A 24,578-nucleotide genomic window follows, 5' to 3' on the forward strand; every position below is an offset into this window, starting at 1 on the left:
AAGCAGCAGCACACTCAGCTCTGGGCACAGAGCTGGCTCCGTTGGCGCTGCGGGGCCGTGGCCATGAGCGGGGCTGGGAGCTGCTCCCAGGGGCAGCACCTGGGCAGCTGAGGGGACCATGTGGGAGTGGGTCAGGAGAGCTGTGCTGCACTCGCTGGCCACGGCCCTCCTGCGCCTCTGGAAGTGGCTGCGGGCGTTCTGGTACAAAAATGGCCTCCTGACTCTCTCCATGCTCTCGGTGGTCACCGGATGCCTCCTGGGGTTCCTGCTGCGGGCGCTGGAGCTGACAGACCTGGTGAGCCTGGCTGGAATGGTGATGGGAGTGAGGGGATGGAGTGGGGCAGGGGCAAGTCCTGGTGCCAGTGAGGGTCCCAGATGGGCACAGCCCCAAAGCAAGGGCACCTGCCCAAGAAAACCACCTCGAGGCAGGTTTCTGCCCAGGGCTTTTTTCTCTTTTTTCTTTCCTTTTTTTCCAAGAAGGTGCCAACAAATGCCCAAGCTATGGGACAAATCCTGCCTCCCTCCAATGAGAGTGGGGAGCTCTGGGCTGGACCTCATGGGGCTGCAGGAGCTTGAGGTGGGATGAGGATGGGAAAGCGGGGAATGTTTACTCAGGGGCTAAATGCTCAGTAAACATGTCCACAGCAGCTCCAACACCATCAGCAGCACTGGGATCTGAGGAATGGGGTCCAGGGGATGGGGTTTGAGGGATGGGGCCCAGGGGATGGGGTCCTCCCATTACTCTCCCCAGCCGTGTGCAATCAAAGCACATTTCCATGCTCTGGAGAGGACCCAGCAAATAAATAGAGGGCTGGTGGGGAGCCTGGGGAGCTTTGAGGAGTCACCTTCCTTTGAGGAGCCCTGGAGACAAATGCATTGGAGAAAACACACAAGAGAGGAAGGCACAATTGGCTCAGCCCCTTCCAGGAGCATTGCACTGTGAAAGGCTCCGAGCTGAGAGCTCTGCCCTGGGGCAGCTGGGCCACGGCTCAGCCCTGATCCCGGGCCAGGCTGCTGAGCCCAGAGCAGGAATGCCGCTCGGGAGAGCTCAGCTGATGGTGGAACATCCCTGTGTTGCCCGCTAGGATTTAGCAAAGTCTTGTCATTTAAATTAGGCCCTTCAGCATCAGCGCAGCAGGGATGATCTCGTTACTTAATTGAAGCTGGGTGTAATCTCCCTGCTTCCCAGTGCACACACCCGTGCTGGGCTTGAGGCTGGCAGAGTCTTGGGGCTCCAGCCCCTCGTCCTGCCATGCATCAAGTTTATCCTTCCTCTGCTCCAGCCCATCCTGCCCTGTTGCCACAGCTCTGCTGTGGGCCTGGCAGCCACTAGAGACTGTCCCCAGTAAGGACTTTTGTTACAAAATCTGGAGGAGAGCTGGAGACGTGGCCAGTCCCTGCTTTCCTCCCTGCAATGGGAAAGTGTCACAAAGCTGAGAGACCCCTGGCAAAGAGATCCTGTTCATTTCTGGCATTACCCCTTGCACTCAGCTGGGCCCATGGCAGCTCTGCTCTGCCTGAGCTCCCTGGGGACATCAGCCACCTCCAGGTCACACACTGGGACAGTGCAGGGGCAGCACAGGGGAACAATTGAGCAGCTGCCTTGGCACCCCTCAAAGCCTCAGCCTGAGGTGGTGGCTACTTTGTAGAAACCAAAAGCACCTTCTTGTCTTGGGGCCAACTCAGATCCCTCCCTGACACCTCTACAGTGGCACAGCAAAATAGGGGGATCAGGGATGGATGGATGATGGATGGATGCATGGATGGGGGGATGGATGGATGGATGGATGGATGGATGGATGGATGGATGGATGGATGAATGTGGGGATGGATGAATGCATGGATGGAGGGATGGGTGGGGGGCAGAGATAGGGATAGAGGGAAGGAGGGATGCTGGCCAGGCTGCTGGTCCCACAGACCCCTCACTCTCCCCTTGGTCATGGCTGTGGGATTCAGACTTTGGGGGATATCTCTGCAGCCCTTCCCCATGTCCATGTGAGGGGTGTAGGGGGTGGAGAGATGCCATGGCACCAAAATTGTGCCATGGATGGGCCAGACACCTAGGCTTTCCCTGTGCTCATCTTTTCCACCTGCAGCCATGAGATAAATCCCACCTTTTGTTGCTGCCAACAGCTTTGGGGCACTTTTGCCCCAAATCAGATGCAGCCAAGCCTCTGCTCCCTGGTAATGAGAGCAATGACTTTTGGGAGGAGCCAGTGGTGGGAGCATGTGGACCATTTCCTAGAAGGCTACAGAATCAAGAATGGTTTTGGGAGGGGACCAACCCCCCCATGCTCCTCCCTTGTTTGTAGCCAGGTTTGCCATGTGGCCAATATTGCCCATCCCTGAGCCAGCTCCCAGTAAGGGACAGCAGAGAAATGCCCTCAACGAGGGGCTGCCAGTTCAGAACCCAGCTCAGAGCTGGGTCTGGTTGGGAAAAAAAGGCAAATTGATCAAGTTTGAGCCTGAAATCACTTACCTGACACATGCTCTGCTCTATGTGCAGGAGAAGCAGTATTTTTCCTTTCCTGGAGAGCTCCTCATGAGGATGCTGAAGATGCTGATCCTGCCCTTGATCACCTCCAGGTAAGACATTGTCTTCTGCTCTAAAGCACCATCTTTCCATCACGCTGAAAAGATCACCCTGCAACACCCCGGTGAGGAGATTACCCGAAAACTGCATGGGGTGAGAATAATCCTGGCTCCAGGCAGCTGGCAGCCAAGCAGATGGCTTGGTGTCCATCAAACCCCACGATTCCCCAGCAGCAGTCTGGGACAAATCCTCACCTGGATTTGGTAGGCACTTGCACCCACCTCAGATACCTGCACTGGCTGGGGTGATTCCCTTCTTTTGGGCAGCTGGTGATGCCAGGACCATCTGTGGGCAGTTGTAATGAGCTGCTTAACATCAAAGCAGATTCTCTTAGAGGGATTTGAGAAAGTTCGGGTAAAAAATCATAGGTATTCCTCAGTGCTGTGTATGTGTTTGCAAATTCCCATTTTATTGGTCCATACAGACCTAGAAATAAGGAACAGAGCTAGCAGTCCTACTGGGGTCTAAGCAAGGTCTTGAAAACCTTGTATGGATTGAGATATTGCAAACAAATGTTGGCATGTGCTCATCAGACACACACAAATGATCAAGTCCTTGTTCCCTCGAGGATGTGTCTTTTCTCTGTTGTTGGTCAGAGTTTGCTTGTTGTCCCATTTGTCTCTGGTTCATTTCTGAGGACAGAGTGGTCTCTATCCTGCCCACACTTGACCTGTTCAGTGAGGTCTGTACCTCACATCCCTCCCTGAGGTGCCTGGGGGTTCCCTTTGCTCTCAGCCCTCCCTGCAGCAGTTGCTGGGTGCTCTCCTCTGATCACTCTGCTGTCTGTGGGTGCAGGCTCTGCAGAGCCTCCTGCGAGTTTTCTTTCATGTTGGATTGAACCAGGGACTTTTCTATAATTACTGAATGATGGTGAAGTCGCAATTCGGCTCCTGATGGGTTCAGATTTGCCCCAGCAGGCTGCACAAGGTCTGGATAGCTCAGTCCTTTAGGGACAGACTGCCCAGGTTCCCATGCAGCTCTCAGCCACTGGCAACCACAGCAAGCTTAAGGGATATCAGCTCTTTAGTGATTATCAGCTCTTTAGTGATTCCAGCTCTTTGTGATTCCAGCTCTTTGCTTGCTCAGTGCTGCAGGCAGGCAGACTCAGGGTGAGAGAGGAGAAGGCTGTTCTGGTGTTCCACAGTGATGTCTGTGACAGTGGTCACAAGGGTTTTCAGGTGAAGGGAGAGACGAGAATGTTGACTTCATGTTCAGAAGGCTTGATTTATTATTTTATGATATATATTACATTATGACTATACTAAAAAGAAATAGAAGGAAAGTTCTCAGAAGGCTAGCTAAGTTAAGAATAGAAAAGAATGAATAACAAAGATCTGTGTCCTGGCAGGAAGTGAGAACAGCTCTGCCCTGAGTGGTCAGTAAATCCAAACATCCACAGGAGACCAATCACGGATCCACCTGTTGTATTCCACAGCAGGAGATAACCATTGCTTACACTTTGTTGCTGAGGCCACAGCTTCTCAGAAGGGAGAAAAATCTCAAGAAAAGATTTTTCACAAAAGATGTCTGTGACAATGTCTTTACTGGATGATCTGTGCAGGGTTCCAGCGACAGCTCTTCTACAGGACCGGGCTAAACCAGCCCATTGTACAGGGTATAGGGGAATCAGAAATTGTCCAATAGCAGGGGTTAAAAGGGAGTGGCCTGTGGGCTTACAGAGAGATAAGCTGGGGTCTGAAAGGCAGAAGAGAGGGGCTTCCAGCTATTCACCATGACTTGGCATTTCCTATCTTGAGGCCTCTGCCGTCCACGGGGCCTTTGCAGTCCCTGTGCCTGCTACAAAGTGGTGCCTTCCCTCTGCACAGCATCCCAGAGGGGCCTGGGTGTGCTCTGGGGATGGAGCTCTGGAGATCCCCAAGCCCTGAGTTGGAAAGCACCACCTATGCCAGGGTTGCTTTTCTGGACTCTCTTGAGTTTCCAAGGCCCTTCTCCTCCTGGCTGTGTCGCTGCTGAATGGGATCCATGGGCTGACCACCACCTCAGCCCCCCTGTGTGTCCCCAGGGTTGGCACTGACCCCTGCAGCCTTTGATCATGTCCTGCCTCAGGGTCGGGGCTTGGCTGGGTTCTGCAGGGGCTCAGTGTGGGTCTGTGCATGGGGGGGCACACTGCAGCCCCAAACACTCACATTTCACAGAATCCTGGAATATCCTGAGCTGGAAGGGACCCTCAGGGATCATTGATCCCAGCCCTGTCCCTGCCCAGCCACCCCAACACCCCCACCCTGAGCAGCCCTGGGAGCTCCTGCAGCTCTGGCAGCCTTGGCACCATTCCCTGGGCAGCCTGGGCAGTGCCCAGCAGCCTCGGGGGGCAGAACCTTGCCCTGAGCTCCATGCCAAGGCCTGGCACAGCTGCAGCCCTTGCTGGGCTCCTGTCCCTGTGCCAGAGCAGAGCTCAGCCCCTGCCCCTGTGCCTGCCCTGGGGAGGAGCTGCAGCCCCCGAGGAGCCTCCCCTCAGTCTCCTGGGCTGCAGCTGAACCAGCCAAGTGCCCTCAGCTGCTCCTCAGCCCTTCCCCAGCTCCGTGTCCCTCCTCTGGGCACTCTCCAACAGCTCTGGGTCCTTCTGATCCCGTGGTGCCCAAAGTGCCCCCAGCACTGGAGCTGAGGCTGCCCCAGGGCAGAGCAGAGTGGGACAATCCCTCCCTGGTCCTGGTGCCCCCAGCACAGGGTGGCCCTTGGGCTGCCAGGACCCAGCAGGGACTCAGATCCAACTTGCACTGACCAGAACCCCCAGGGCCCTTCCCAGGGCGCTGCTCTCCAGCCTCTCATCCCCGGTCTGTCCCTGCACCCAGGGCTGCCCCATCCCAGGGCTGGATCCAACACTTGAAACACCACACGGCTGGGGGTTGCCCACTCCTCACATTTGTCAGGGTCTCTCTGTGTGGCCTCTCTGCCCTTGAGAATGTCAGCACTTCCTCCCAAGCGAGCCTCAGCAAACCCAGTCCTGCACCCAGCTTGTCCCCACCACCAGCACTGCTCTCCCTGCTGGGGCAGCCTGTGATGCCCTCTCTATTTTTAGTTTTGCTGAGAAGTAGCTTATGGGTTACTTCTTAGGAAAGCTTATGTGTGCGTGAAATCTGAACCTGCAAGTCCCTCCTGGGGGCATGGGGTCCATCCCCAGCAGGATTTTATGAACCTTGCTGGTACCTTCCTTTCCTCCTCACAATGGCACACAGCAGTCGCAGGAGGCAATGGAGATACAAGATAACAGCATCTCACAAGAAAGGAGCAACATCAGAACAACTTAGAACAATTAAGAAAATAAACTTCTTAACCCTCACAGAAAACACAGCCAGACCTTGAGAAGAAGCTTGGAGGTGTCTCGTGCCCTTCACAGCTCAACTTGGGGTGTCACAAGCTCATCCTGGGTGTGAGATCCTGTAGATGCTGGCACAGGAATGTGCAAGAGCTCAGTGATGCCCTTAGGCTTTGGTTTAAAAAACCTACAGGAACCACTCTCACCTTGGAGATTTTGCCCATCAGGTGCATCTTGTGCAGTCTGGGGAGCAGACAGTGACCCCTCTGTTCTGTGCTGCAGCCTCATGTCTGGGCTGGCCACCATGGACTCCAAGGCCTGTGGGAAGATGGGGGTGATCACCATCACCTACTACCTTTGGACAACCTTCATGGCAGTGACCGTGGGGATCATCCTCGTGGTCAGCATCCATCCTGGGGCAGCTGCCCAGAAGGACGACTACTCTGTGGGGAAAGTGGTGCTCAGCTCCGCTGACGCGTTACTGGATTTAATCAGGTGTGTCCTGGAACCCAGCACAGCCAAGGCTGCGGTAACAAACTCTCCCCAGAAGGTTCTGAGTTCCCAGAAGACCCTGAGTCCTCAAGGGGAACAGGAGAACCGCTGGCCAGGTGCTGGTACCTGCAAGCCCAGCAATATGGGGCTCATTTCCCCCCAGCCATCCCCTCCAAGCCCAGCAATATGGGGTTCATTTCTCCCAGCCATCCCCTCCAAGCCCAGCAATATGGGGTTCATTTCTCCCAGCCATCCCCTCCAAGCCCATCAATATGGGGTTCATTGCCCCCAGCCATCCCCTCTGCCCCTCTGGCACTGCCCCTGCTCTCCCAAGGCCATCAGCAAGGAGATGCCCTGCAGCAGAGATCAGGCACAGTTCCCAGCAAGGTCTGGATTCTCCTCTGCAGCCCCAGCTGGGACAGGCCGAGCCCAGAGCTGGGTTAGGCATGGATGGGGTTACCTGGGGAGGGGTTGCAGCAAACACCCAGGGGCTGGGGGAGAATCTCCATCTCTGGAGCTACTGGATTGACTGGACCAGGCTCTGAGCGGGGGCTGCAGATGGCAGATGTCCATCCCAGGCTCAGGCTCCCCACCAAACCCATTTACTCATGGTTCTCAGTCCTGCTTTGCATTCACCTTCCAGCCTTTCTTTGCTCTCAGCCTGCACAGCTGTCATAAGCTGTTGTTGGCTTTCATGTCCTCCTCTGGACATTGTGCCCACCAGAAGTGCTGCCCAGGATGCTCCCTGTGCTCTCATAACACTCTAGCCCTGTGTTATTGGTCTCTTACAGAAACATGTTTCCTTCTAACCTGGTTGAAGCTTCGTTCCAGCAGGTGAGTCCCTCTGACCCCTCTGTGTGCTCAGCTCCACACGGGGCTGCCTCTCTGCCCGCCCACAGCCTGGACAGGAGCCCCTTCCCCTCCCTGAGCTTCCCCTTCCCTTCCTCTGCATCCCCCACACTCACCCAGGGCGGGCCCTGAAGGTGGGAGGGCGCTCCCAGGGACCCCGTGCCTGCGCTCTGCCTGCCAGGCTCCCCAAGGGAGCAGCACAAACACCTCAGATCCTGCTCAAACCCCTCAGACCCTGCTCCTGGGCAGGGCAGGGGCGGCGTGGGCAGGGAAGCGGACACAGAGAAGGGACACAGAGAAGGGACACCTGAGGGAAGGTTCAGTGGTCAAAGGGGACGGCTGGAGTGGCCAGCTAGGCTGTAGGGACAGGGAAAACAAACTGCTGGCATTGGGAAAGCATCGGTAAAGCTCCCGGGAGGGGGAATGGAGGGACAGAGGGACCCCAGCGCTGGGCTGGCATCACCAACACCACGAGTCTGCTCTGCAGCCTTGGCTGAGCACGGTCTGCAGCCAACAGCCACAGCCCCGCCTGCCTGACTCTCCCCCTTGTCCCCACCAGCCTTTCACTGCCTGGAAACCAAACCTTGACCTCCAGGAGCACCAGCCCAGGGCTGGCTTGGCCTCCGTGCTGAGAGCAGGACAGAGCTCATGCCAGCACACGCTGACCTCCCTCCTTTGCTTCTCTTCCAGTACCGAACTGTTCTTGTCCCGGTGGTGAAATCTCCTGGTTTTCCAAAGATCCCGGGAAAACCTCTCAATTTTATTTACTTTGCACCTGATGACAAAAACCCTGAAATCCACCGGCCTGTGTTCCTTGAGCTGACACCATCACCCGAGATGACCTACAGGACCCTGGCTGGGACCAGCAATGAGATGAATGTCCTGGGCATTGTCATCTTCTCAGCAACCATAGGTATCTGCTCCTCCATGGCCAGGGCAGCCCAGGGTGCCACTGCTGCAGCATCAGGGTTTGCAGAGCAAAAGATGTGGGACAAGGTTCTTTTAGCTTCAACTAAAAGGGGAATGGGCTCAGCACAGAGCTCGTGCCAAGGCCCTCACAGAAACTGGAGGCATAGGCAAGGCTGGTTTATCCCTCACAGCCCCCATGTCAGTCCTGAGGGTTTTCAAACCATTACATCAGCTGGGGATTCCTTTGAATGAAGTCTGAAGCGAGGTGTAATTTTGCAGAGGCTGCCTGGGCCACAGCTCACCACAAAGCCCCAAAGTCTTCATGCTGAGTGTGCAGCCCCTGAGCAGGCAGGATGTGACAGCAGGGTCAGATTTGGGGCTGTTATGAGGATTCCCAATAGGACTTTCTGAAGGAGGTGGGGCAGCATCCTGCATTGAACAGCTTGCAGTCCTGTCTGGAAAAGTTGCTTGGCAGCAATTTTGGGAAGGAAGAAGGAGCAGGGGTTGTGGAGAGACACGTGCAAGGGAGGTTTAAAGGGGAGAAAGTCATTGAAAGGAGGAACTTGAAGCTGCCTCAAAGCATAAGAGGACACAGGTGCAAGGCTGAGGGAGAAAGGGAGGAAGGAGGGATCAGAAAGGAAAGAGAGTAGGAGGCAGTGAGATGAGCATGGTGGTAGGATTATGTGTAGATTAAGAAGTGAGGGCAAGGAGCTTGAACTTTGTGTATAAGGAACCAAAAAGCCAATTAGGGGATTTGAGGTGTGGAGGCAGCACAGCCAGCACAGCCCCGGAGTGCAGTCAGAGCCTGGGGAGCAGCCAGCTCCAAATGTGAGAGCTCAGATGTGGCCACAGTGAAACTGGGCAGAGCCAGAGCCACTGACAGACCCCCACAGCCAGAAGGTGTCTCTGGAACCTCCTGTCCCAGCAAACAACAGCCTTTGCACACCTTGGACACCCAGCAAAGCCACTGAGCTCCTGCCCACAGGACACGTGCCCCCTCCAGCCCAGCCAAACCTGCAAGGAGAAGCTGCTTTTCTCTTCTAAGTTGACACTCCACAACCCCTCCAGCGTGGGAGTGGGATCAGCCAGAGCTGGGAGGCAGTGGGGGATCACCTGAGCCAGCCTCAGCCACCACCTGCACTTGCCATGTTTTGCCCAGGATTAGAGCTCCACAGGCTGGCACAGCATCACCTGCACCAGGCACAGGCAGCCTGATAAAGGGCATTCATACACCCACAGGGGGCTTTCCTTATGAGGAGAGGCTGAACTGAGTTTGCCTGGCAGAAAACAGAGAGGCACAGGCACAGCCCCATGCCTTGGGAAACAGGGATCACCTGCACACAGCACGGTGGGGCAGCTGGAAGCTGGCTGAGCTCTCAGCAAAGTGTGTTTGTGTCCAACACCAAAGCTAGGGAGCTGGTGGGGCTCAGACCAAGGCATCCATGCAGCACCCACCAGGTACCCAGAGTGACTTTGCTGTGAGGGTGACCCCAGCTCTGACAGTTCTTCAGTGGCACTGAGGGCCTCTCTGCTGCTTTTGAAATCCAGGAGGGGGCAGAGCTTTCAAAATCCTTATCTGTCTGTTTACTCGGGCCATGTCTCCCAAATCAGCTCTGTAGGACCTTACAGTAGGATCTTATAGTAGGACTCCTAGTAAAATATCTGTATTGTATTTGAATATCTGTATATAGGCCTTGCCCTGATAAGTCCTGGTTGTTCTTGATGGGCTGCAGCTGTAGCTAGTGAAGATAACTGAGATAAAAGGGAGTGGGCTTGGCCAGTCAAGGAGAGCTGGAAGGAGCCCTGACTAAGGAGCAGTAACAAGCAGAAGAAGAAGTCTGTGCTGTGAAGAACTGCCCCCAAGAAATATCACCGAGAAGGTATGAGACTTTAGAAATATGGTTGCGACAGTATGGGACTCTAGAAATATGAATACAACAGGACCTGAAGAGAAATTACTTTCTTCCAAAGCGGCTGTTGTGGCTACCAAATACTGGATTTGTCCACAGAGCTAAGATTTAAACATGCCAAGCCTTGTCTCATTTATGGGTTGCAAATGCAACCCCACCTCATCTTTCTTTTGAGCAAGGCAAGAGATCCAACCACCAACCAAGGGCTTCTTGGAGTCCCCAACCCTGAACACTGAGGAGGGATAAGCAGGACAAGACCCTGTCTATATTCTTCTTTTTCAAGATAAAACAGACACCTGCACAGTGCTTCAAAATTAATTTTAGCCAAAACAGGAAGAAGGACTTGCACCAAGCTGGAAACAAGATGGGCAAATGCTCAAAGGTTCCTTTTCCCTTTGCTTGCTGGTTTCCTGGAAAGCCTCCCAGGTAGTGAAAGCAATGGGGTTTAGCACTGGCAGACAGGACAGCACCATATCCTCTCCAACCATTCAAACCATAGCCTGTATTTCTGCTCTAGTATTCCTTCAACAAAAAATTAGACTGGATTAGGTTAATGCAACATCAAAGGAAAAAAACAGATTTAGGAGAGAAGGCTTAATGGCTGTATCTAAGCAACTCACTCAGATCCTTCCTGACATCACACTGTACAGCACGTGTGTTGTCACTACCATGGCACAGCCTGTGAGCCACCAACAGGGACCAGCCCAGCCCAGGAGGGAGCCAGGAGGGGCCTGAGCACTGCTGGGGCCCCTTTCACTCCACAACAGGGCAGGGATGCAGCACAGCATCACATCCTCGGCTACAGTGAGCCCTGGCACACCTTATCCTTAAAAGAAATCCCTTTTTATTTCCACGGGTCATTATTCTTGTATTACCAAATAGCAATCCAGATAGCCACTAATCCAGCTAATCCACAGTTTATCCACCTCAGGAAATGACTCTTCCAGCATTGAGCAGCAGTGAAGTTTATCTGTTTTCTGTGCAAGGAAGAGTCCAAATCCTGGATTTGGGTCTGGTGGGGGTTTGTGAAAAAAGGCCAGATGCTTGTGTTTGCTTGGGACAGAGAATGGCTCTGGCTTGCAGGAGCACACAGCAACAGGACTAAATCAGGTTTAAATGGTGACCCCATTCTGTGGCCACCAGACCCTCCAGACACTTGGCCTGTCAGGTGCTGCTCCCAAGTAAAGTAGCGTGCTGTGCTTGCTTGCAGGACTTCTCCTGGGGAAAATGGGCGAGCGAGGAGCCCCCCTGGTCAACGTGTGCCAGTGTCTGAACGAAGCAGTTATGAAAATTGTCTCGATGGCTGTTTGGTAAATCTGGTTTTGATTGATCATTGACTGATTGATTTTCTTTCCTTCTATCTAATGGCAGTGCCAGTCACATGTCTGCAAGTGTCTGTTGTGAGCACTGAATTTGTTTTTGTACAACTGTACTGCACAGTACCAAACACTGCCATGTCTATCTGCAGTGCTACAGTGATTGCTGCATCCTCATAATTTTTTATGTTTCTTCTTTGCAGGTACTTCCCCTTTGGCATTGTATTTCTCATAGCTGGAAAGATCTTGGAGATGGAAGATCCCTCAGTTATTGGACAGAAGCTGGGACTGTATGTCATCACAGTAGTGTCAGGGCTTGCCGTGCATGGAATCATCCTCTTACCTCTGCTTTTTGTGCTCATCACCAAGAAAAACCCCTTTGCTTTCATTCAGGGGATACTGCAAGCCTTGCTGATCGCCTTAGCTACATCCTCCAGGTAGGAAAACGTGGCTGGAACCTGTGGATACTGCAGAGCAGGGATGTGGTTAGCCAGGGAGACATGGCTGTGTCTGGCCAGGGGAGCTCTGGGGGCACAGGTGTAACTCAAGGGAAAATGATGCTCCAGCACTGTCTGAAATGGGAATGCTCCTGCTTTTAGGAGGAAGCAGATGCTCAGCCCTGCCCTGGTCAGCCAGCCTGGGCAGCTCCTGGGGCTCTTCCACTCACCCTCTCCCAGGGTTTTCCCAGGGCAAACCAGCAATGTTTTTGTGTGGGTGTGCACACTTCATTCCATTGCTGCAGTTTTCTTTCAATTAATTCAAACTAGGGCTGTCATAGGTGCTTTAGAAACTGCATGGGGTTGTGATCCTGGAGTTTAATTGAAAACACCAAAAGCTCTTCTGAACACTTTACTGACAATCTAAAATCAACTACAGTATATCCCAAGTTCATCCACAGAAAAATCTTGCCTACTTTGAAAAGATTTTAATCATTTTAGATTATATTTACCTATTCTATTTTCATTGAAATACATTCCTTAGAACAATGAAAAAAACTTCACACTATAAATTAGCATCCTTTCCAAGAGACACAAATTCAAACATTTTCCTGGAGCATATTTGACCAGGCAAATGGTTTTTCTGGCCTCTCTGTTGCTTCTCCACAGAATCCCAATAAAACCACCTGGACTGTGCCTCCCTTCCCCAACGCCCACTGCTGCAACTGTTGTTTCTGCAACTCTTAATACCTGGTCTCGTCCTGAACCTGGATCTCCAGCTCTGTCTCCATCTGGCTTCTCCTCCCTCTGCTCTGCAGCCAGCTAAGGGAGGGAGAACTGTCACAGAGAGAACACCCTGCTGTGTCCCAGCCCCATGGTCCGTGGGCTGGGACCATTGCTCTGCACCCAGAGCCTTTCCCAAATGCAGCCCCCCCTCCCAGAGTCTGTTGCAATCCCATGGACTTCTTTTCTGTGGTTTCCTTTCTTCAACCTGTTCTTCCTCCACTCCTCATCCCAGTTCCTGTGGGACAGTTGTCATCTTCATGCTAGACAGAAAGGAGAGAGAGAGAGAGAGAGGTCAGGGTTGCAGAAGCTGAGGCAGGCACCCCTCATGGAGCAGGCAGGTGAGGATTACAGGGGTCTGGCTGGACCCCAACCCAGCCAGTGCTGGCACACACTGTCTCACGCTGCAGGAGGTGCTGCAGGATTAACGTGGGCACCAGGGATGGTCAAGAGAGCTGCAGCCATGGCACACAGGTGGTTACAGTGGTGCCTTCAGCCACTGAAATGACATTCTGACATTTTCTCTCTCAGCCTGCAGCTCACTTTGCTGATAATGTCTACTCCCCGGGTGGTGAGAGCTGAAGAGATTTTCATTGCTGCAGCAATTTGTGTGACATTGCAGCACCCACCCCCAGGAGGGCTGGTATTTCTGTCCCATCACACTGACTCCAACTTCTGGAGCTCAATGCAAACAGCAATTCCTGCTCATTTCTTGTCCTGCAGCTCAGCCACCCTGCCCATCACCCTCAAGTGTCTCCTGGAGAACAACGGCATCGACAGGCGCGTGGCGCGCTTCGTGCTCCCCGTGGGCGCCACCATCAACATGGACGGCACCGCGCTCTACGAGGCCGTCGCTGCCATCTTCATCGCCCAGGTCAACGAGTATGAGCTGGACCTGGGACAAATCATAACCATCAGGTACAAGTTTCTCTGCAGCAGCCACATTATTTCTCTCTATTCCTAGACATTAGGAGAACCTCTTGCATTTTTGCTGTTTGCAGAGATCTGGTTAATGCAGAGTGACCTTTGCTGGGGAGCTGAGCAGCAGGGGGGGAGCAGCAGATCCCAGTCCCTGTGCTGTGTGCCAGGGAAAGCTGGGCTGGCTCTGCGCCCCCAAAGTGCTGCAAGTCAGGGACTTTGCCTGTAGGGAAAAGCCAAGCTGCACAGACATGTGGCTGGAGCAGGTCAGCACTGCAGGGCTGAGCATAGAAGTATTTCTGCAGGTGCCATATACTCCCTTTCAGGAGCAGGATATTCTCATTTTATAGTCAGGGAAATAAAGCATGTAACTAAATAATAATTAAGTATGTTTGCAAATATTTAGCAATTTTAATGAGGAAGTCCCTACCCTGAAGGCAGGGGGGAGCACAGAGCCAGGGCACCGGCTGCCAGCCCCAGGAATTAGTGATAGCACTGGGGAGCAGGAAAGTGGAGGAAGTCAGATCCAATCCAGTCCTTCCCCACAGCAAGACCTTACTCTGCCATGCAAACACGGCAGTGTGAGCTGCTCAGCCACCTTCTCTTTGCAGCATCACGGCCTCAGCAGCCAGCATTGGGGCCGCTGGGATCCCACAGTCCGGGCTGGTCACCATGGTCATCGTGCTCACCTCCGTGGGGCTGCCCACCGAGGACATCACCCTCATCATCGCCGTCGACTGGGCTCTGTAAGTGCTCTCCAGGCCACTGCTGTGCGCAGTGCCCGTGTCAATTCATGGTGCTGTATCTTCATCTTGATGGATGAAACCAGACTGCTCTCAAGACACAAACACAAGCTGGATTACACTTTTCACAGACAAATAAACTCACAGCTTGTGAAATGTGCCATTCTAAAGCACTCAGATAAAAACACAGTGAATCATTAGGTGAGAAACCACAGAGCAGATGCTGAGTTAGGGAAGTGACATGTGGGTGGCTGGTTTGTACTTTCCATATCCCCAGGGAAAAGAGGGAACAGTGCCAAGTATCAAGGCTGCTTTTCTCTTTCCCTCCCCATTTTCTCTTTCCCCCAACAAAGGAATGTTAACACACCACCAGTTCAACCTTTCAGCACCACAGGGTACCCAGCACTGCTGGCACCTTCTACTAATGTGAGAGGTGCCTGGGTAGACAAGAGAGGATCAGTAGCTGGATCTACAGCATTCCTCCTCGAGAGGCATCTCAAGGAGCTGATGACTTGCTGAGGCAGCTCTCCCTGCACTTAGCCCAACAGTGCCTGTCCCAGTTTGGGAGGAGGCACTGGCAGGTCCCTGCACTGCTCACACAGGCAGGGTCACACAGCTGCTGCCCCAGCACGGGGCTCACATCTCCAAAACCAACCCAGCACTGGCCACACCAGTGGGAGGGACACTCGGGACGGGGGCTGGCGTGTCCCAGAGCCACCAGCACCCCGGGCACGCGGGCTGAGGCCAGCCCTGCATCCTGGCGCTGTCTCCCGCAGGGACCGGCTGCGCACCATGACCAACGTGCTGGGGGACGCGCTGGCCGCCGGCATCATCGCGCACGTGTGCCACAAGGACTTCGCCCCAAAGCCCCCCCCGGTACGTGGGACATGGGGGAGGGCAGGGCGGGCACGAGGCACCTGCTCACTCCAGAAATTAAAACTCTGCTCTGATTTTAGCAGCAAAACCCAGTGAGCAACACAGACAAGTTTCTTTCTGCAGAGACCTCACACCTGCATCCCAAGGACAAAGGGATTGAAATAACCGAGGAAACGCTGTTGGATCAGACGGGAGTTCACTATAACATCTGCCAGGTGTAGATAACAGCACTCTTGCTCCCAGAAACGGCATCTTGGTGCTAAACACTGACATTGGGAGCTTCGCATGCGGATGCTCTGCAAGATAAAGGCCTTACTTGGCACAAAAAGTGGGAAAACCTTCTCCTACCCTTTGAAGGCCATGGGATTCCCAGCGGGCACCCAAAGAGCATGGCTCTGCCACTGGGGCAGGGAGCCAGCTCCTCCCTGCGCCTCAGGACACAGCTGGGAGCTCGCCGCCCTGTCCTAAATGGCTGGGTTTGAAGGATTTATAACTCCCATTTTTCCAAGCTCACCTATTTCTGAAAGCGAGGGAGGTTAGCAGGTGTCAGCAGACGGGATTTGCTGGGAATGCAGTAGGGATGGGACGTAACACTGAACCCTCTGGCCAGCAGCTCTTCCCTGGAGGCCAGGCTGTGCTCCAGAAGCTTTTGTTTTCCTTATTATAGAGATTATTTTTTTAATCAATGCTTTTTATTTTACTGCTGGGTTCTGATATAAAAACTGAGATTAAGTGATGTTTTGTCTAGAGCTCAAAATCCAAGTGGGACATAACTGGATTTCGCAGCTGTCGGGTTACAGACAGGACGGCTGAGCTGTCGCACTCTCAGGGGCAGTGGGATCCACTGGCTGCAGGGAAGGAAGGCCCACCTGCTTCTACAGCTGTTTTAGTACAGAGAACTAATTAACCAGGCCCAATTGCAACTGTGTTGATTTTCCCAGCTAAGGATCTGTCCCCAAGCTCAAATTCCAATTACAGCCTTAAAATCCAGGCTTCCCAGGACAGCCTTCTACACAAAAGCCTTTTATATCAACAATTCATGTCAGTGAATTAATTTGTCTCTCAAAGTGTCAGCTCATCCCTTTTCTCCTTCTTGATCTTTCCTGACATAGAATTGGGAACCGTAACACAGCTCAGACCCCCACTCACATCACTGAATGTTCTCCAACTGCACATAAAGAAAACATTTTCTGTGCAGAATTCTTTCCAGCTGAAGTCAGAGGTTGTAAAAAATTTTCTAATTTAGAAGAAATATTCATTCCAGTTTTGCCAAATGAAAAGCAGAAACTATTAAATATCATAAACCAGCTTTTGCAATAAATTGTCTTCTTTTAACTTAAGAAAGCCTTCACATAATTAGAATCCTGGGCAACATAAGCTTGAGACACTGCTGCTAACTTTGGCTTTTTTCACCCTTTCTCCTTGGTGATGTTCATTAATACCTTCTTAAACATTACAGCCCAGCTGCTCTTCAAGGAGCACTTGCATCATTGGCAAACCCAAAATAATCACATTTCAAATGAATCCCTGCAGCTTCCCCAGACATCCCTCCCTCCTCCCCATATCATTTATGATCACCTTGGTACACCACACTCTGGTTCAGCATCGCAGGCTCTGAAGGGCTTTGCAGCAGTTCCTCTATAGCAGGAGTGAGCTCAGGCACCCAGAGCCCCTGGCAGATGCTGGTGAGCCCTGGGGAGGCTCCAGGCAGCCCCAGCCTGGACAAGGACCGAGCACCCTGCCCTGTGCAAGACACCCACACCCCACAGACACAGCTGGGCTGACACCTCCAGTGCTCCAGACTGCTCCAACACAGGAATTAAACCAGGCAAGACTGATGAGACCAGTCTGGTCAGTCACTGGTGCAAGGGAGCGCCTACATCCCTCACTGGATGAGTCCAGGCCAAGCAGCACAGACACCAGCACAGGCAGCAGAGACAAGCCCCACTTTCACATCCATTCTCCTCTCATTAGTGAGCTCTGGATATTACAGCACACAATTAACCCTGCAACAAAAGGCAGAATGCAACATCCACAGCAAAGGTCCCTGAGTGAGTGCTGGGGCTGCAGGATGAGCCTCTGGGCAGTCACTGCCATCACTGGGCTCTGGCTGCTGCAGACCAGATCACCTTATCCCCTGCCCCAGAAACTGCAAGTCATACTAAAACAACTTAAACAGCACATCCTTGAGCTCACTGCAACAAAGAAAAAATTATTACTGAAAAAACTGAATATCACGTCTCAGTAATAAATCTGGAGCTGGTGAAGCCAATGCCACCCTGTACAACTCACCCCAGGAGCTGCAAGTCCTGTGCTTCATCAATCCCAGAATAGCTGCATTGGAAAGGAACTGAAAGCTCATCTCCCATGGGCAGGGACACCATCCACTAGACCTGATCAACCTGGCCTTGAAAGTGTTGGTAACGTCTCTAACTATCTGGTGAGATGTTTTGGTTTTGGAAATCAGCAGGAATTATTTTGGTGCTAGTAAGGTAAAGTGCCATGCTGGAGTCCACACAGCCTTGTCCTTGTGAAAAATACAGCAAGGGAGACCTCTGAGTCCAGCAGCCTCAAAACTGGGCTGTCATCATTGTGCCCTTCTAACAGGATAAAACAAGGGGGACAAATAATTCAGGTGCTTCTGAAAATCTTTGTGGTCTGCTATAGAGGGAAGGCATCGTTATTGAGGGGGAAAACCCAAAGGCAGCAAGGACAATCCATCTTCAGCACGGCACACAGGCACAGGAGAGGCACCTGAACACCTTTTAACAGGTGCAAATTGCAGAAAAGTAAATGAAGCAGATTTATGGGATGGCACCATCCCAACCCCACCTGTGTTTTCAATCATCTGCTGCTGGGGAAATGCTGACACCAGTGTTTATCTGCTGCTTGGGGGGAACAGCAGCCCACCTGTGCCAGCCCTGAGAGCTGGTGGCACCCATGGAACCCCAGAATGCCAGCAGGGCTTTTGCAGAGAGCAACACAAACTCACCAGGGGCGAGGAACAGGAGATTTCTAGAAGACGAGAAAGTAGCAGACTGGACAAAGTCACTGGGCACCACCAGGAGGAGTTTTATTCTGTACCAACTGTACTCAGGAGACCAGGATGGGGGGAGGTGAAGTTCCACGTGTCCCACATCAGGAAACCTGAGGTGTCTTGCTTGGCAAACTGAAGCCCATCTACACAGCCTCAAAAAAGGTAAAAACAGGGGAGCTGGGCACTGCCCAGGCTGCCCAGGGAATGGTGCCAAGGCTGCCAGAGCTGCAGGAGCTCCCAGGGGTGCTCAGGGTGGGGTTCTTGGGGTGGCTGTGCAGGGACAGGGCTGCACTGATCATCCCTGAGGGTCCCTCCCAGCTCAGGATATTCTGTGGTTCTGTAATAAATTCTACTGGCTGGCACACTGCACCTTCAAAGTTGTATAAACTATTTTCCCAGGCACCTGTAAGAAGAGGTTACTTCTCTGTTCTAGCACTGAAAATCTAACTCTGTGTTATTTCCATGCAATTAGAGAAGTACAAGCAGTGCAAGGCATACGCCCTACAGCACAGAAATCCTGTGTACAGAAAGCACAAAACTCAAACCTGTATTTCTTCTTTGGAAATCCTTGTTTGCCTTACAAACAAAAATCTCAGCTGCTATGGTAATATAGGTGATCCCTGGGTTATGGCTGCTGTGTGTAATATTGTAATAAAGTTGGAGAGCAACTGGGTGAAGGAATTTGGCTGTTATACAAGTGTTGTTTACTGAAAAAAAAATGAAGGAAAAAAACACTGAAGGAAAGCTACTTTGGTGAACTAAAATCCATGTGGAAGATATTTATGGGGTCTGTGGTTTTTAAGCAAAAGGAAAAGTTGAAGCAGCCCTTGGCTTTGGGGCACTTCCCAGACAGCAGGACAGAAAATCCACCTGCTGGCCACATGAGCCTTGACTGGGGAATGGCATTTCTGCAATGGTATTTGGGAATCTGAGGATGTGACTGGCCATAAACATTGAGCCTAAGTGAATTTTCACTGAACAGAATGACTTGAGTGTATACTTTATTCAGAAGACACTGGCTTGCTCCTACAAGCCCATGGATAAGTTACCTCAGTCCTACAGATTGGTGCTTTTCTGTGCATCAGCTGTCTTCCATAGAACAAATTATTTTTACATATCTGAATTTATAAAATTATGAGTTTTGATCAGAGACTTTCACTTTTATGTTATTTTCACACCTTTTTAGGATGCATAAATGGAGTTGGAAGGACACTATCAGCAGAGCACTGCTGACATCCTTCCTTTGGATCACAATTTGCCTCAGCTTGTTTTAGTAAATCTGAAAAAAATAACAAAATAACTCAATGCTGTAGCATGTGGCAAAATACAATCCAAGCAACAGATGTGAAAACCAGCCCAAAGCTCTCTTTTAATTTAAAGTACTATCCACTTCAAAATTAGTCTGTCAGCTTTCTAGAGTAATTTTGAAAAGACCCTTTCACAAAATTTTTTAAAACTAATTATTTGAATCTATTAAAACCCCAGGTTTCTCTGTAAAACCAGATTTCCAAAGCATCTCTGAATGACAGATATGGCTCAAGTAAGTTTTTTTTTTTACAATCACAGCATATAACCTCCACTAAATGCTCAATGCTCCTCTGAAGAGTGAGTGCCTCCCTGGGGATGTTTTCTGCCTCTCCTTTTCCAATGCACTGTATGCATTTGTTTCCTTGAGGAACTCCTAATTTTGTCTGACATGATGATAAAACTTTCTAGAAGACCTGAATGAATGATTTCAGTCCCTCCTGCAGGCAGTGCAGCTGAGTCCATCACCCAGGGCTCCCCACACCCCAGCCAGGCCAGGGCAGAACGTGGTGCCACGAGAGCACAGTGAGGCACAGCAGGGCCTGTGTTCATGGGATCATTTGCAAACTGAACAAGAGTTAACAGTTCAGATCCAGCTCTAAACTGCCATTCACTGTTCAGATCCAGAGAATCTCATCCCACCCCTGCCATGGCAGGGACACCTCCCACTGTCCCAGGCTGCTCCAAGCCCTGCCCAGCCTGGCCTTGGGCACTGCCAGGGATCCAGGGGCAGCCCCAGCTGCTCTGGGCACCCTGTGCCAGGGCCTGCCCACCCTCATAGGGAGGCATTTCTTCCCACTATCCCATCTAACCCTGCCCTCTGGCAGTGTAAGCCACTGTTCCTCCTCCTGGCACTGCAGGCCTTGTCTCCAGTCCCTCTCTGGCTCTCTTGCAGTTCCCTGTAAGTTGCAGCTGCACCTTTGCTGGGCCCTTAGGGCTGGTGTTCAGACTCCCCCCAGTGCCCTGCAGACCCCATCAGCCCCCAGCCATGCTCAGGGTGCAGAGCTGCCCCATGGACTCTTTACCTTGGGCCTCCACCAGCCTGGGCAATTCTGCAGTGTGTTCCACCTCACCGTGCTGGACGCTGTCCAGGTGCAAACTCCACAGGATTCAGTGTGGGGAGGAAGCTGTAACATCCCTCTGTAAGATGCTCCAAAATCCATGTCAAGAGTAGCCACTTTTGCAGGTGCAGAGGTCCTGGCACCCACGTGTGCAATGTGCACTCACCTTTGTTTTCTGGAAGCTTCGTTTCTCATTTTAACTACACAGATGAAGTGCCCTGTAGCCAACAGTGAGAGCTAGGCACCTTCCTGAGCAGCACATCTCAGGCTTTGGGAGTACATGTCTTCAGAAGGCTCTTCCTGATGGGTTTAGACTGGGTGCTAAGACTTTAATAGTTTGAGTCAGTAGGTGAATCCCACCCTAAATTACATGTCTGAGCAAGAGACCTATTTTTAGAATACTGAGCCTTCAAATTCTAAAAGGCCATATTTTAGTTTTCACTCTGAGCCATGGACTTAAGCAAAACCACAGCTCAACACAGACAGGAAAGAACAGTATGGCTGAAACATTACACCCAACCCAAAACTTGCTGCTCCACTTACCTGGCCATTGCACCTCAGATCTTCTACACACTGTCCTTCCTGGAAACACAACAAAATGGGTATTTGGCCATTCTCCTCCTTCTTTCCCTTTCAATATTCCTGGAGTCTTCAATGCCCTGCAAAGCAGGACTTTAAACCAGATTCTAGTGCTAAAACATTGAGAAGGAGCAGCATCGTGACCCCAACTTCACTGTGTTGTCTCCCAACATCTCACTCCATTTCTGTCTTGCTTTCTCTATCCCCAGCAGTTACTCTGACAGGCTGCAATCACTAGAGACAGACAAAGCACATGCTCTTTGCACTTACAGCCTGGCAGACATCTGCTGGTGGTGTCATAGCTCAAGCCAGGCTAAGTTCCTCACAATTCTCCTCCTAATGCCAACTAAATGCGAATCCTGACCTTTAATTGTTGTGTTTTACTGCTCATGAATCAAGTGATTCTTCCCCACAGGATGCAGCATCCACCCAGTTGCTATTCAGAGTTATGAGCTGCTCTTCCCAACCATGCTTCCCTCTAACCTGAGCACCAATCTGCATTTCCTAAACATGAAGCCTTAAGTAGAAAATAAAACATTCATATGAATCCTTCCAGAGCAGCAATTACGCACTTGCTCATAACCAGTTACCAAAGCAGAACTCTGTTCTAATTCACCCTCTCACCTTTCTAGGTGCAAACCACACAGGGAAGTGCTCAGGCTCTGGGTTCACCTACAGACCTGAATTATTTCACCTTTTGAAGCCACAATCATAAAACCTGCCTTTCCCCTCATGATCCAGCAAAGGCAGGAGCCAAGCTAAGTCTCAGCAGTGACACAGCCAAGCAGCAGAGAACAGAAACAACCTGGTGAGTCCCACTGCTCAAGGTGAACACCACATGTCCCCCCAACAGATCTAATGGGGCATTAAACCCCCCAAAATTGGCAGGTATAGAACAACCAGAGAACAAGAACCCTGCAAATGGGCAGATATGAACAATCAGGACTCCTCTTCCCTTGTCATCACACCCTCAAGCACTCAAACACAGCTGAAAAGAAAAAGCACCCACCAGGAACATCCACTGCTGCCAGCACCAACAGCCACGTGACTTCACCTGCTCTGAGTCGGGCTGGGGACAAGGAGCACCACATCCTGGTGCCCAAAGATGGCCAGGTAAGCACACCCTGTTTCAGAAGGAAGAAGCCAGGGCTGAGTACCAAGAGAGCCGTGGCTGAGCCCAGGGCAGAGCCAATCCCCTCCTGTGTGTGCAGCTCATGGGGCCACCCTGGCTGTACAGCCCTGATGCTCCTGGCAGCCACACACAGCAGGTAAGCTCTGCCCTCCTCACCAAACCCCCCCTCAGCTGGATTCCACCTGCAACCAGCAGCAACACACTGCTTTAACCACGATTGCAAAGCTGCTCTCAGGAGGATTCGATTCAGTGACAAGCCCAAGTCCTTGGCTGGCTCAGGACAGCAAAGAGCCACATCCATCATCACCACAGAGCCAGCACTGGCTTCACCTGAGAAACGTCCTGAGCTGGTCAAAATTCATTCTCATCACTGCATCATTACCCTACACAACACACTTCCCTCATCTCCCACCCCCATGAGGAAAACCCCCAAATTGCTCAGCTGGTTCCCTGTCACAATAAGTGTCACAGACATGTTTTGTGAAAAATCCTTTCCTTAGGATTTTTTCTCCTGAGAAGCCGAGAAGCCTCAAGAACAAAATGTAAACAATGATTATCTGCTGCTGTGGAATGCAACAGATTGGTGATTGTGATTGGTCTCATGTGGTTGTTTCTAATTAATGGCCAATCACAGTCCAGCTGTCCAGACTGTCTCGGTCAGTCACAAGCCTTTGTTATAATTTCTTTTCTATTCTTAGCAAACCTTCTGATGAAATCTTTTCTTCTATTCTTTTAGTAGAGTTTTAATATAATATATATAATAAAATAATAAATCAAACCTTTTGAAACACAGAGTCAACTTTCTCATCTCTTCCCTCATCCTCAGACCCCTGCAAACACCACCACACAATAAGCAAGGCAGGATGGCTCAGTTCAGCACAAACACATAGCACAAGGTTTGGGCCTCTCCATCTATTTCCTCATAAGCAACGAGAGCTCAACAGCAGTGCCACATGTTGCACCTGGGAACAGGACATCCAAAAAATTTCTCTGCTCCAGCTTCTTTGAGAGAAAGAATTCACTATCTGCCATTCTGAGCCTCCAATGTTACCTGTGTGACCAAACCCTGAAACAACAGATGCCTCGAGATTTTGAACTTCTCATGATCAGTCTTGCACTGCATTTTCATAAATAAACAAGTGACAATATTGCCAGTGGACTGTCAGATCCTGTCCTGGCAGGATTTCCCCATTCCCAGCATCTCCCAGCCAAAGGATACAGACTGGTAGCACACACAGATGTAAATGAACTATCCCAGGAAGAAGCTCTTCTGGAGAGCCTCAGTCCTGTGTCACAGGCTGCTACAAAGCACATGACTGAGCCTACAGGGCTCACATGGACTCTCCTACTCCCACAGGCCCTGAACAATTTGCAACAAAGCTCCCTCTCACAGCTGTGTCTCACATCCCTGTCACCCCTGTGGTAGCTCCTGGCTCCTGAACCTGTCAGTGCACTCTGCATCAGCCCAACCCACACTCTGGGCCAGGGCATTTACACTCCTTCTGCCTCCCCAAAACCTCTCCTCGTACAGGAGAGTGGGAACGGAAAAGTCAGGGAAGAGCTACAGCATCTCTCCACATGTTCCAGCAGAGGATGCCATAGCACATATATGATGCTTCAACATAGGTAAATGCTGAAAATGCATCCCAAAGATCTGGGAAATTAGTACTATCCCACCAGCTGAAAACATCCTGCTAACCCTTCCATGCTGCCTTCCTTCTTTAAAGCAACTCCCACCCTAAATTTCCTGTATTTGTAACTACCAAAGTTTATTTAGTGGTATGCAACACCATGTGAAATGCTTTACAAAAGTTCATGTAAATGGGAGTTATTGAATTTTAAACATCTACTTACTTACTATTCTCAAAGTAACTTACCAAATTAATTATTCTGTGACAAAATGTATTTGAACATTTTCATTTAGCTCTGTATCTTTAAATTCTGTTATTCAGAATTTGAAGCATATGGCTTTAGAGAAGTTTTTTGACCATGCCTTGGTGGGATGGAGCCTCCTCAGTTCAGAGCCCCTTGGAAGAAGCTGCCACAGCCTTCATTCCCTAGCTCAGCACTTTGCAGGGCAAGTGTCCTGTCTATGGAAACACATGGTGCACAGGGATCAGTTTAACAGGGGTGTGCCAGCCCATGCCATACACTGCACTTTTGTCTGTGATGGGAGATTTCCCACACATGAGACACTGCCAGGAGGGACAATCTGATGTACTTCCTACCAGAATTCTTCTGTTCAAGAATACATCTCTCCTGGGTTTAGTGTGGCCATTACCTTGCAGCTTGCAGGTCCTTGCAGCTCCGCTGCCCAACCTTCTGTAACCAACACGCCACATTCTCCCTTCAGCTGAACATGGA

At 51.3% G+C, this 24,578-nt stretch overlaps 1 protein-coding gene across 1 annotated transcript; it reads left to right on the top strand.

Annotated features, from left to right (window-relative positions):
• Positions 1-118: 118 nt before the first annotated feature.
• LOC135458739 (excitatory amino acid transporter 5-like) lies at positions 119-15,321 on the top strand. The gene is made up of 11 exons (XM_064734018.1): positions 119-295; positions 2,507-2,586; positions 6,150-6,362; positions 7,151-7,193; positions 7,899-8,121; positions 11,238-11,337; positions 11,547-11,780; positions 13,287-13,481; positions 14,093-14,227; positions 15,001-15,100; positions 15,181-15,321. Exons 1-11 carry the CDS (start codon positions 119-121, stop codon positions 15,319-15,321), a joined length of 1,641 nt encoding a protein of 546 aa, XP_064590088.1.
• The last annotated feature ends 9,257 nt before the right edge of the window (positions 15,322-24,578 follow it).

The sequence above is a fragment of the Zonotrichia leucophrys genome, chromosome 28 (assembly GCF_028769735.1).
Source record: "Zonotrichia leucophrys gambelii isolate GWCS_2022_RI chromosome 28, RI_Zleu_2.0, whole genome shotgun sequence".
Classification (NCBI taxonomy): Eukaryota; Metazoa; Chordata; class Aves; order Passeriformes; family Passerellidae; genus Zonotrichia; species Zonotrichia leucophrys.

Excerpts from the sequence above, each read along its gene's own strand:
- LOC135458739 (XM_064734018.1), top strand. The coding sequence starts at position 119 with ATGTGGGAGTGGGTCAGGAGAGCTGTGCTGCACTCGCTGGCCACGGCC. Across the intron at positions 8,122-11,237 it reads CATCTTCTCAGCAACCATAG|GACTTCTCCTGGGGAAAATG; the intron begins GTATCTGCTCCT and ends GCTTGCTTGCAG. Across the intron at positions 14,228-15,000 it reads ATCGCCGTCGACTGGGCTCT|GGACCGGCTGCGCACCATGA; the intron begins GTAAGTGCTCTC and ends TGTCTCCCGCAG.